Source organism: Ambystoma mexicanum, chromosome 7p (genome assembly GCF_040938575.1).
Source record: "Ambystoma mexicanum isolate Mex_15411 chromosome 7p, UKY_AmexF1_1, whole genome shotgun sequence".
Taxonomy (NCBI): Eukaryota; Metazoa; Chordata; class Amphibia; order Caudata; family Ambystomatidae; genus Ambystoma; species Ambystoma mexicanum.
This window is the reverse complement of record NC_090939.1, coordinates 99,462,040-99,476,072: the sequence shown is the minus strand read 5'-3', so window position 1 is coordinate 99,476,072 and position 14,033 is coordinate 99,462,040. Positions and strand designations below refer to the sequence as shown.

At 45.4% G+C, this 14,033-nt stretch overlaps 1 protein-coding gene across 3 annotated transcripts in view; it reads right to left on the bottom strand.

Annotated features, from left to right (window-relative positions):
• SIDT1 (SID1 transmembrane family member 1) overlaps window positions 1-14,033 on the bottom strand; it is a 737,146-nt gene that overhangs the window by 99,049 nt on the left and 624,064 nt on the right. For all 3 annotated transcript variants that reach the window (XM_069635864.1, XM_069635865.1, XM_069635866.1), the window contains one exon: window positions 12,823-12,899. In XM_069635864.1, the coding sequence (XP_069491965.1) occupies window positions 12,823-12,899 (77 nt within the window). The remainder of the gene's footprint in view (window positions 1-12,822; window positions 12,900-14,033) is intronic.

The following is a 14,033-nucleotide window of genomic DNA, read 5'->3' as shown; positions in this document are numbered from 1 at the left end:
ACCCCAGATCGATCTGTTCGCGACGGCGACGAACTCCAAGTGCCGGAGGTTCGCCAGCAGGTTTCCCCAGCCAAGGAGCATGGGCGATGCTTTCTCGTTCCCCTGGGAGGGCCTGTTCCTATATGCGTTCCCTCCATTGCCGCTGCTGATCCGGTTCATCAACCAGCTCAAGAGGTCACGGTGCAGGATGATCCTCGTTGCACCTGCGTGGCCGAGGCAGATATGGTTCCCGGACCTTCTGGACTTGTCAGCGTCCCTGCCAATCAAGCTGCCAGTGGACGCGGATCTTCTCTCCAGGGAAGGAGGCGCCATCCTCCACCACGACCCAAAGTCGCTGAACTTGCAGGCCTGGCTCCTGCAGCGTTAGAGTTTGGAGGTTACGACATACCGGCCGACTGCAGAGAGGTTCTTGCAAAGGCCAGGGCGTCCTCAACTCTTAAATGCTACGGACACAAATGGAAGAGGTTCTCTGTCTGGTGCCACGCACAGAAGATTAACCCTCTACGGATTACGGCTCCTCAAGTACTGCCGTACCTGCTGACGCTGGCCAAGGCTGGGCTGGCGCACGCTTCCATCAAGATTCATCTTGCTGCGATCTCCCGATACACCAGAACCACGGGACGGACGTCTTTGTGGTCTCATCGTCTGGTGAAAGAATTCATGAAGGAACTGTTCAGATCGTTCCCGCCGGTGGAGGCCCCGGCTCCGGCGTGGGAGTTCAACGTGGTGCTGACCAAGCTCATGGGACCTCCGTTCGAGCCTCTGCACTCAGCTCCGTTGAAGTTCTTGTCGTGGAAAACAGCGTTTCTTGTGGCCATCACCTCCGCACGACGGGTGGGAGAGATCCAGGCCCTTTCCTGCAAGCCCCCGTACTTGACTTTTCACGACACGAGGGTAGTGCTCAGGACGCACCCCTCCTTCATGCCCAAGGTGCCGTCGGACTTCCACCTCAACGAACCCTTGGTGTTGCCTGTTTTCTTCCCGTCGCCTTCGTCGCCGGCCCAAAGGACTTTGCACTCGCTGGATGTGGCTAGAGCGCTGAAGTTCTACGTGGACCGCACGAAGAGTTTTCGGAAGACGTCACAACTTTTTGTGAACTTTGGACCTGTCAATCAGGGGAAGGCTCTCTCGAAGGCTTCCATTTCCAGATGGCTCTCCGGCTGTATCATGTACTGTCATCGGTTGGCAAACCGACCGCTGCCTGGCCGTCCGAGAGCCCATTCCACCAGAGCGATCGCAGCTACCACGGCGTTCCTATCTGGTGTGCCCTTGCTGGACATCTGCAGGGCTGTTACGTGGAGGTCGACGCACACCTTCACGAAATTTTACTGCGTCGATCGGGATTCCAGGAAGGAGTCCAGGGTCGGCCAAGCAGTGCTGCGCAACCCGTTCGCCTAAGGTGAGCCTGGTGAGGAGGTAAGAATTGCTTAATGTTTAGTTTTGGATGGAATGCTTAATATTGAGCCTTTGCCACCTCCCGTGGTTGTGCATGTGTGTACAGCTATGTATTCTTTTATTCATGAGCATGTGAATCCATGCCAGACCCCATGATGGAGAAGGAACAAGTTACTTACCTGTAACTGTTGTTCTCCAGCATGGGTCTGGCATGGATTCACATGCGAACCCTCCCGCCTACCCCTCTGCGGCTCTTCACTTGGTCATACTGCCACTTCACGTGCTACCAAATCTGAAGATGGCTGCCAGAGGCGGGGCTTAGGGAGATGGCAGTCATTGGCTGTGGTCAGTATGACGCAGAGATCAGTGATTGGTTACTACTACGAAAGACAGATCAGAAACGAAACTGATACTGATTTTTCTTTACCGAGGATTCCCAGCCTGACGACAGGGAATATTCATGAGCATGTGAATCCATGCCAGACCCATGCTGGAGAACAACAGTTACAGGTAAGTGACTTGTTCCTTGTCTCGGGAGGATAGCTCAAGGGCAACATACTCGCGTTGGAAGCAAGATGACACAGAGCCACACAGGTTCGATGCCCGGGTCTGCGCTTAGAAACCTCTGGGTATTAAGCGCGTTATAAATAACCTATCATATCATATTACAGCGTCTGGGTCCTCGTCTCGCCAAGTCTTTACACTTTCCCTTTCTTCTTGTAGACCCTTAGATAATGACCATGCAGAGACGCCCGAATGTTGGGCATTGAAGCAGCAGCCTAGTCCTGTTGCTCCTGGGCCCTCTCCCTGAAGATTTTACTGAAGATTATGAACTCAAAGAAGAAGATTGAAGAGGCTGAAAATCCGGTTTCTAAGAAACCCAAGCAGATCTTGGAGATGGGTGACACTCCCAACATTCAAGATATCTACACTCTTCTGTTACAAGTTGTACAAGATGTCAGTGAAGTCAAGTTATCTATGGCAGATCTTAACTTGTAAGTGTCCCAGCTGGATGTTAGAGTCATTGATCTGCAGAAAACATCAATCACTACGGGCACAGAAATAGCTGGAAGCGTTCGGGCGTATAACAATCTGAAATTTGATCTGCAAAAGGATAAAGAGAAGCACTTGGAGCTGGATTTGAAACTAAGGGGTAAAAACTTGAGACTGGTTGGTGTTTAGGGTCGCGCTGGATCTGTGAATGAGGACCTGATCCCTTTAGTAATTCAGGTGTTTAAGGAAAGCTTCAACTTTGGTTCCATCTCCACGAGTGATATTGATCATGCTTTCAGAATTGGGAAACATCAGGGTCCAGGGCAAGACACATCCTGGTTACTTTTATGAACCTCAAAACAAGGGAAGGTCTGATGAATGCTGCTAGACTCAAAGGAAATGCCAGCTATAAAGGTAACCCTGTGTTCATATATCCTGATTACCCCAAAGAGGTTCTGCTGCTGAGAAGATCTTTTAAGGGTGCTAAAATCTAGCCAACCTGCTGAGCGTGAAAGTATTTTATAACAGAAATAATGTGAGGACCCTAGTGTTGCCTGATGGTGAAATGACTAATTCTGACCCCGCTCAAGCCCTGCAGTGGTTAGGAAAATGTAAAGGGGATGCTGCCACCTCTTCATAAGTTAATCTGATGTTTCCTGTCTCCTGGCTGGTACTATTATCATTTTTATTTTATCATATTTTTTGTCTTTGTATTTGCCTCAAGGTTATTTTCATCAAAGAAAATAGCGCCTGTACTACAGATCAGTTTAACGTTTCTTTTACAAATGTAAACAAAGTTGGACTCTGCATTGTTTCCTTCATATGCTTTGCCTTGGGTGTTCTGAGTAAAGAACCTGGATTTCTAAGTGTTTCTGATCAGTTCAGCTGACCCAGCGTTCCTGTCTTCGTGAGGCACGTTTCTCTTTTGTGCTTAACGTAGTAATGCCGTTCTTGCAGCGCCCTCGTAAATCAAATTTTGACGTGCCACGCCATTGCCTGTACTCGTTAAGGATGTCGGGTGGTTTAGACTGGGAATGTGCGGAGAGCTACTGGCAGCAGACCGTGCCTCGTATCAGTGAGAACCGGCGTGCTTTCACATGAGTATGGATGGACTTGCAGTGCCTTCTATGCACTGAAATAACACACAGACTTTTATCTCTACTGCCTGTATCTGGAGAACGATGTCATTAGCCCTGGGGACTATGGGGGTGATTACGAGTTAGGAGGTAACCATGGCGCTATTAGCGGCATGGCTACCCCCCTTACCGGGTACCGGGTCTCTTGAATGAGGAATTACCGGGCCATTCCAACCTTGGAGGGCCCGGTAATTCCTCATTCAAGAAACCCATCCCCATTCGAGCCCCATAGGGCTCAATGGGAATGGGGAGGGAGTTAACAACGGGTCTGTTAATAACGGGCCCGTTGTTAGCACCCTGGTCTGTTCGCGGGACCCGCTAAGGGCGCCTTAGCGGGTTCCCACAACCAGACTCGTAATGGGGTGTGGTAAGGGGTTGACGGCTCCGGCACCTTTACCGGCACCGTTAACCCCTTACCGCCTCACTCGTAATGACCCCCTATGTCTTTCCGCTCGCTCCCCTTGTTCATGCTTAAGATGGCTTAAACGAATATGCCTTACTACATTAATACTGTTTTTTTTGCCTTCTCTGTTCTCGCGCCGCCCCTGTAGTGTGATCTGGTTTGATACTAGTTTGCTAATACACATTCCGAACTATGACTTGGTATGTATTTTTTTTGTTGTTGTAATATATGTATCTTTTTTTGATACATATCTTCCTTTGTCCTATCTGATCTCATACTTTGTGGATCTATGGCATGGTGCCCTCTGTGCAAATGTCCTTGCACGTCATAGACCAGAGATGTCCTTCCTTTCTGGTATTTTCTACATGGTCCTAGTGTTTGGATGGGAATCATTTTTGGGATTTCAGTTTTGGGATGTTATTCTTTCTTTGCTGCATCATTATTGCTTTGTCCGCTCTGTTTCTTAAATGGGCTCTTCCTTGATTATGGCCCTGGTATTGATTCATGAGGTCTCTGACTCTTCTCCTTTCCTTCATACTTTTTTTTTCTCTCCTTTTTCTGTTTTTCTTATTTTTGTCAATCTAAGTACAGTTTGGTTCATGTTATTCCCCATGTCTAGCCTATACTATATTTAGTTTGATATAGTTCAATATGGACGACTACATGTGTGAGGTGGTGCCATTATGCTACACCAGTTTGTTATAGTTGCCTTTCACTTGTCTGATAATGTTTGTGTGGCTCTGTTGCATGCATTACTTTGGGGGTTAGTATTTTCTGATCTGGACTATCTATGGATTTTTTCTTGTCCTTCTGACCATTGAAGGTTATTCGTTCGTGCCCTTGTTTTTTGTTGGTGGTGCCACCTCCCTATGTAGTTTGTGGGTTGAGTGCTAAACCAGGGGTGCTTTAATTTTGGGGGAGTGCTTTCTCATCAGAAATGTTATGGTATATTATGGTTCAATTATACTATAACATAATTCGCAAATAATCTAATGCACACCTCTTACAGTAGCTCAATGTTTGTATTTGTACACTTTATTATTTTTTGATATTTCATTACAACTGTATGGATATTGTACTATTTATGACTGATATGATGTTTCACAGTATCTGGACCTTTTCCACTTCTGTTTTTCTATTACATTTTTCGTGGATAGGGTGATTTGTACATGGTATCAGTCACCAGTGTTTCTCTTTTTTTTCTGAATATTCAGTTTTTGGTTCTGGTTCTCAAGGTTTGCTTCAGGTACCAAGATGGAGGATGTTAATTGGCTGCTCTGATGCACTTATATATTGCTTCATCCCCTGGTGCACACTATTAGGCTAGTTTGGTTACGCAGTGAATTTAAATTTGAATTGTGTGAGTGATATATGTTTGGTTTTGTTTGTTTTGATTTGGTATATTTATATACATATTATCTTCTACTAATCTTTCTTCGATTGGAGGGGGGTAGTCATGTGCATTTGAAATGCTGACATCACTAATGGTGGAATGTGGTGATGTCAGTGTATGTGGAATGTGGTGATGTCAGTATGTATGGAGTGTTGGAATGTTATGTTGTGAATGCAGGTTCCATACTTTAGAGTTGAGATGTTACCTGGCATGAGGGGACGTGCCAGTGTTTCTTCCTGGCAACTTGCATACAAGTAACTTACCTGCTGGTCCAGGTGTTCTTCAGGTACCTAAATATTACACTGGCGATGAGGATGGGATCTTGTTGAGGAGGGGACAGGAGTTGAAGTCCAAGAAACATCGCCCTCCATGTACCCACGTCCCATGGGTCAGGCCAGTTATATTGCTCTTGGTTCTCTGACCTGCGGATGGTGTCTCAACAGGCCGAGTGGTGCTGAGCTCGAGCGTCCAGCGGTTTGTGAGCGGAGCTGATTTGCACATTAAGCCCTGTGCAGACGAAGGGGTACTGTTAAGCATTGTACCTCTTTGGAGTCTCCAGATTGATCAAGACGGAAGTTCATTGCGCCCCTCTCCATGCTAGTGGGAAGGGGGGGCAGTGGGCGGCACACAGTGCGGTGAAGTCGCTGGTACCCTTTGAGAAAGTGACCCAGCGGGTTGCTGCTCTCCCGGAGCCCTTGCCCATGCTGGTCGGGCGGAGTTGGTAGCTGCTGCAGCTTTGCAGCAATTGCCGGGAAGGTGTGTTCTAATCTCTCCGCGTTGAGTCTGCCCGAAGGGGGATGGCGGAGTTCAGCTCCTCTCAGGTGGTGCGGAGCCGTGCCGGACAGTTTGCTGTTTGGAGTGATTCGGCACATCGAGATCCACCTTGCTCCGTACAACAGGAAGGCAGAGACGTGTGGCAGAGGGGGGGCGGAGCTTCCTATGCCGTGCCCCCATTCAGGGTTCCCGGCGCAATGTCCAAGGAGAACTTGTTACAGCAATGGGGATAGAGCGGGGATGCGTCCCCTGTAGGATCCGCGGAGAACTGTTGACCAAGAGGCGTCATCGTGTTGTGTTCCGGCGTGAAGGGCTGGAACGTGTGAGAACTCCCGAGCGTGCTACGTTTGCAGCGTTTGAGGGAGAGGGATGAGTGTCAGAGCGTGGAATCGGACATGGAGCGGTACGGGTGACTGCTTAAGGGGCGCAGATGGCAGTCCAGCCAGTGATTATGGGACTGGCATGATTCGTGGCCCAGTGACAGTGACTGGTGGAAGTCACTGGGAGCATGTGTGGTGGAGCACCTTGAGGACAGACTTTATTTCTGGAATGGCTGGAGCGTATTGCTTTCTGGACAGCGAGAGGAGTTCTGGTGTGTATTTTAGAAACCTGTAAGTGTCCTGTTCGGTTTCCTTCGTGTTGTTCTTGAGGACAAGAAAAACACGTGTCTGTCAAAGACAATAGTAAGGGTATGGTGAAGGGCCTGTTATGTGATGTCTTGTTTAATTGTTGTGGCCTGTATGTGTTTTGCACCGGTGCATGTGTGTAATGGGTCGGCATATTTGGCGTGATTGTGGATGTCTATGGTGTTTTGCTTGTGGCCCGGATTGTGATTTCAGTAAAATTATATTTTGAATTTGATATGTTACAATAAGCTGGTCGTAACTATTTTTCTTGCAGGTTGTCCTAAATTCTCGGTTTTGGACTCGTGGGTGGCGGGTTCCAATACAAAATCATAGAACAGTTTTGATGTTATCTGATTCTCATTGTAACGTGATTTCTTTTGCAGGATGGGCCAAATTACTTTCTGTTTTGGACTCGGGGTGGTTTTGGACTAGTGGTTTGTGGGTCCACAAATGACTCGCGGGTGGTTGGACTTGTGGGGTGATGGCTCAATTTGTTATGTTGCATTGTGTTTTATCAACCTTATTCGTGATGGAATGCCAACTGAGAATTTTAATATTTCGTCGCTCAGTGATGATGTTGAGTGGATGTGATTGGCTTCTCTGATGCACTTATATATTGCTTCATCCCCTGGTGCACACGATTAGGCTAGTTTGGTTACGCAGTGAATGCAAATTTGAATTGTGTGAGTGATATATGTTTGGTTTTGTTTGTTTTGATTTTGTATATTTATATACATATTATCTTCTACTAGTCTTTCTTCGATTGGAGGGGCTTCCGTGGTACTTTGAATATGGGATTATGGTACTTGCCATTTATTCTTTTAAGTCTAGGACTATGTGGGTAGAGTATGGGCTTATCTGGGTTCTTTCTTGGATGCTCCTTGGGTACCTTATTTTAGGTTTGAACTGAAAATGGGGCTGTTTGCTGAATTCTTTCAGGAAGTTGTTGTTCTTCTTTAGCGGGTGCTGAATTGATCTGTATGGTCTATGTGTGTGGTTGAAATGTATCCAATTTTTGAGAATGTCAATTTTGAATGTTTTGTCCAGGGCTGGAATTTTGTTTGTTAGGTATTGGCTGGGAGTTGTCAGGAACACTTTAGGTTTGTTTTTATCTTATCTGTGTTGTTTTTCTTTTGAGTTCTACGGGGATTGGGAGGGGTTCCTGGCACATGGGTCCTGTTGGATGTTTATCCTTTGTTTTTCTGGGTTGCGAGGGCTTCACGACTTCGATTATTTCTTAAGAGGGTGGGTTTTTTGTATAGTCTGTTTATTTCTGAGACTAGTACTTTGTTGCGACAGTGAGAGAATGGCGGGGGAAGGTGATTGGGAAACCTGGTGGGGATTTGTGTGTGGTAACTTGGAATGTTAACAGGATTAATAATCGAATTAAAAAAAAATGTTTAATTATTTGGATGACATGAAAGCCGATATCTGCTTTTTACAAGAGACCCACATATTGGGTGATGAGATAAAAAGATTGGAAAAGGAATGGATTGGGTATGCTTTTGGATGGTCTTTTACATCTATGTCTCGGGGAGTTGCAATCCTTATTTGTAAAAAGGCCCCCTTGAAAGTCCTGAAAGAATTTTCAGATAAAGAAGGGAGGTTGGCTGCCTTGTTGGTGGAGACTCAGGGGGAATTTATGGTTCTTTGCAATATATATGCTCCTTTGCAATATATATGCTCCTTCTGTGGATGATGGTTCTTTTTTTAGACGATTTTTTCAAATGATTCAGGACTTGAATTCTCCAAATATTCTACTTGGGGGTGATTTTAATACAATTTTGGACCCCATTGTGGATAGGAGTAAAGATAGACGGGATGGGAAAATTGATTCTCATAGCCTTGCTCTAAAGGCACTTTTGGAAGAACACAATGTAAAGGATAATTGGAGGTTGGAACACCCTAATGTGCGTGAGTATATTTTCTTTTCCGGGGACATGGAACTTATTCCAGGCTGGATATGCTATTCACTAGTGGGGCATTGACTGAGAATGATCTTTCGAATAATATTGGAAATATTTTATTAGCAGATCATGCTCCGATCAAAATGCATCTGAAACCAAAATTTGATTTGTGCAAGTCTTTTTCCTGGAAAATGAACACTTCCATTTTGTACGACGAGGATATACTTGACCAAATTGTTTCTGAGGCGAACCACTTTGTGGAAGAGAACCGCTCAGATGAGATAAATTTGCAGAACGTGTGGGAGGGGTTTAAATGCACCATGCAGGGGGGGTTTTACTGGGCTTGTCGAGCGGGAAGCGAAAAAAAGGTGAGAGAACTAGATTGGAACTAGATCTGAGAATAAGAGATATCTCTCAAGATTTGATGCTTGACCAGACGGACACTGTAAAATTAAAAGAACTATGGAAACTGAAAAGAGAGATGGATAATATTCTGTCAGAGAGGGCGGAACGTAACCTATATTACTCACAGTGTACCTATTTTGAACGGGGTGAGAAATGTGATAGATGGCTAGCGTATAGATTAAGAAAAAGGAATTCCGATGCAGCAATCACTTCGATCTTGCATCCCGACGGCAAAGTTGATCCAAAACGGATTAACGGTATATTTTGAAAATATTACATTAATTTGTATCGTAATGAGTCAGGCATTTCAGGTATAGGGGAGAGATTTCTTCCATAACCTTAAAAATCCAAAGATTTCTAATGCAGATAGCTTTCTCCTTGAAGAGAGACTGACGGCTGAGGATCTGAGGGCTGCAATTCAAACATTTAATTGGTAGGTCCCCAGGGCCGGATGGGCTTCCAGTCGAATTTTACAGAATACTACCAAATTCGGCCCTTGGTTTATTGAAGGATATGTTTTTGGCATCCCGAAGGGACGGCATGTTACCTAAGGGTACTAGTCATGCATCGATTTTGGTATTTCTAAAAAAATGGAAGGATGGCAATTGGCCATCTAGATACCACTCTATCAGTCTTATTAATACCGATAATGTCTTGTCCAAGGTCCTAGCCTTGAGAATTGAAAAGTTTCTTCCATCATTAATTCATGATAATCAATCGGGATTTATAAAGACCAGGCATACCTCGTGCAATATCCGCAGATTGATTCAAACAATGGGTCAGGCCTTGAACTCAGATGGTGCTATTGCAGTCCTTTGTCTCGATGCCGAAAAGGCGTTTGACCGAGTAAATTGGGAATACTTATAAGCTGTTCTATGCGAGATGAATATAAGTAAGGACTATATTTTATGGATTAAGTTATTGCATACAAATCCTACAGCGGATGTGAAAACAAACGGTTTGAGATCAGAATCCTTTCAACTAGAAAGGGGTACCAGGCAAGGATGTCTGCTTTTGCCACTTTTATTCATTATTGCAAATGAGCCGTTGGCTATTGCGCTCAGGAGTGATTCGGAATTTGTCTGGAGTGAGTTGTTGGGGAGTTATGCAGAAGGTGTGGTTCTATGCGGACAATCTTTTGCTGGTCTTGCAAGAATTGAGTAGTTTGCTGCCCATTTTAATGCGACTTTTAACCAGTTTTCATGAGGCTTCTGGTTACAAAATTAACTGGATAAAATTTGAAGTCATGCCTCTTACTTATTCGTGTGATAAGTCTTTGGTCAAGTCCGTGGGTTTCAGGTGGTGTGACACGAGAATATGTTACTTAGGTATCTGGTTGACAACATGGTTGATGAGAATTTGAAGGAGGTTTGTAAGGACTTCAAGATGGATTTGGAGAGATGGTCATTATTGCATCTGTCGCTGTGGGGTAAGGTCAATGCCCTCAAGATGACTTTGGCCCCAAAGGTGAATTACATTCTTAGCATGTTGCCTCTGAGGATCCGTCCGCACTATTGGAAGGAATTAGAGCGATCAATGCAGGAGTTTATTTGGGATCGCAAGCCTCAAAATTTGGAAACTTCAGCTGCCAGTGGATTGTGGTGGGCTAGGGGTGCCAAATTTCTGAGCCTATCATTTGGTGTTTTCGGCCCAGTCATTTGTTCCATTTCTGGATAATAAGTCGGATGATTGGTCTATTGCGTAGGCAAGTGTTTCTGGTCCGTTGAGCCGAGAGCGCTCTTGACTACTCAATCGAAGTTGGGAGGTGTGAAATTACCTACCATGGAATTTTTACGGGAAGCTTGGAGAAATCTGCTAGAGCTGTTGGGAGTTGATGCTCTAAAATCACTGCAAGCTTCAGTTTGGTTAAATTCAATGATAAGAGATAACGGAAGGATGCTGTTTTGGCCCGAGTGGTTCTTAGGTGTAGTGAAATGGATCGGTGATTTTGAGAGAGATGGAAGGTGGCCATCTGCAGAAGAAGTGAAAGAGAAATGGGACATTTTTGGTTTTTCGAAGGTTGATTATAGGCGTTTGAAGAAATCTGTTGGTGAAGTTGACTGGTCAAATATCTTAGACTTGAATCTTTTTTCGACTAAACCGAAACAAGGTGAAGGAGGATTGACTAGTAGATTATACAAGCTGATGGTTGTGAATTACAGGAGTAATGACGACCTCCAGGAGGAATGGAGCAGGAGAATTGACCCAATTGTTACCCCGGCTGTTTGGCATAGTATGTGTAGGAATGTAATGCTTTGCTCACTTAAAATTAAGATCTTGAATAGAGTTTATTGGTGCCCGGAACGTTTGATGAAGCGTGGTCTTTCGGATTCGGATGAATGTTGCGGTTGTGTTCATCAGGTCGGTACACCTGAGCATATGCTTTGGAGCTGTGCTAGAGTCTGTGGTTTTTGGACGAAAGTATGTGAGGCATGTGTGATTGTGTTAGGTTCGAATTTTGACCTTGATTTCAAAACAATGATCTTGGGTGATGATGAATAGTTGAATGTCTTGAATGTTTCTCAGAAAAAGTGGCTGTTCAGAGGCGCTATCTTTGGCAAATGGTTAATCCTACGGGGATGGAAATCCAAGATTGCTCTGCTGTTTGATGAATGGATTAATTAAATGCACAAACTTGCAAAGGTTGAAATGGTGATTTAAGGAAAAACAATAGATTGGTCATTTATGATGAGATCTGGGGGAAATCTACTGATGTGTACTAGTCTCATTTCAAATTTCTGTCATCTCTTTGGTTGAGAGTGGTGGGGTTTTTCTGTGATTGTATATAGGTTTCATGCACTTGTTTATAGTTATGGTGCTGTGATTTGGTTAGTTATTTTAGTTCAGGATTGTTTGTCTAACAATTGTATTGTACATTTCTATTGTAAAATATAAATAAAGGTTGGAAAAAAAAGATAATGGCCATGCCTCTTTAGTTTTTGGAAGTCTAGGAGAGGAATGGGGACGTTAACTGCATGCTGTCCTGACAATCTCCCTATGGAATCTCAGCAGCCCAGAGTATGCCCAAATCTAGTCCTAGAATGGGATCATGATCAGGACCGCCCCCTCCCCTTAACTCTCCCTCTAGGCGAATGCCGAAGACATTCAGAGTGGGATCTGAACATTTGACAATCTATTCATTTTTGTTATATGAGGAAGGATTTTGTATGTATAGAACAACACAACCGCTTACCTGTCTTCTTATCTTTATCACTGACTGATGAAAGCACGCGCTTCTGTGTGCACCACATTGCCTAGCAGTAGTGCTTAACATACAGGTTCCAGGGAGGAACGGGGCAACATCAACAAGAGTGCAGGCCCTGCTCCCTCCCCTATGCAATACACAGCACCCAAACTCTTTCCGTCACCGCCCCCCACCGCAGACCTGCAGCTCTGCCGGAAATCAACAGGGGCACCACAAGAACAAGGCTGAAATTATGGTGTACCATATCGCAACCATGTGCTGGTGTCTTTGGAAAGCTCATGCGCCCCGCTGCAGCCTGACCCTTCTGTTCCAAAAAACAGGAGGAGTTATGATGTCACCACCCTCTTATGCCATTCTGTAAGGTAAGGGTATGAGCTGGTAAGGTCATGCCCTATGAAACAAAGTTTGGGTATAGGTTCTGAGAAAGCAACTAAGCCACAACAGTGAGTACTGTGATGAGGGAGGTGGTCTTGGGTAACATACCCCAGTTTTAGGTGTCCATACAAAAGGGAATGTCCAAGTCCTGTAAAGTATTATAATATTGACTGCAAACAGATGCCTGCATCACACTGAGGCGCCACCTACCATGTACATTGGTCGGCTGCACTGCTGGATACAGTCTGTATAGAGCACCATCGCAATCCGGCGGAAAATTCCTAAATCTGCAACAGGGTAATGAAGACATGGTGAAGCGGAGGTGTTCAAAACAGTGTGTCTGCATGAGGCAAATGGCAAGTTAGAATTGGGCACAAGAGTCACACACCCAAGCGCGTGTTCCAGGGCTACAATTCAACAGTTCTGAATCATCAGTGACTCTATTTGCATCTTCTTACGTACCTCTGCAGCACCAAGTGAGAATTGAATGCATAACGTCAAATGCAGCATTTTTTTTCCTCCCTTCTCACTCCTCTGATTCATGGGGGTCAACTTCTAGGATTTACGGAGTGGAGAGGGTGGTAGAGGTTGACCATAAGGCCCAAACTTGAACCCAGTCACTCCTTCAGGAAGTGATGTCACAGCAAAGGGGTCACCTGCCACTAAGATACCAAGGAAGAGGGAGGTATTTTGACAAAGGGTTTCCTTCCCCCAAAAAACAGAAGAGATGCAAGGTGGTTCGGAACTTGGGTCCTACCTATCATCTATCTTCCTCTCTACCTGTGGTGTTCCCCATGGGTCTAACCCCTCACCCTGGCTTTTCAACCAATACCTGGCAACTCTGGCCCAATGCATTGCCATCTTCTGCTCAGATTTCCAGTGCTATGCTGATGACACTCAACTCATTTTCAGGCTACCTTCGGGCACCTCCTCTCCCTCTCTCATCTCTGATTGCCTAACTGCCATTCAAGATTGGTGTGCCGCCAATGATCTTTGTCTGAATGTAGTAAGACAGAGATCCTCCTCATCGGTACACCTTCACCATCCTTTCCCCTCACTCTCTGGCAGTCCTCCCTTGGCCCTCCTCCTACCCCCACCTGCGAGGCTAAGAACCATGGGGTCCTCTTTGACTCCACACCTTCCTTCTCCGCCCACATCTCTGAGGTCTCTAAAAAGTCAAACTTCCTACTAGACCCCCTCAGAGGTACTCTGCCCTTCCTCTCCTTCCCCCAGAAGCTCACCGTCTCCCAAGCTCTGGTTCTCTCTAGTTTGGACTATTGTAACAGCCTCTTTATAAATCTACCTGCCTTTACTCTTTGCCCTCTGGAATTAATCCAGAACAGGACTGCAAGACTTGTCCTTGGCCTCAAGCCCTGGGATCGTATCTCTCCAGCTCTGAAATCACTTCATTGGCTCCCAGT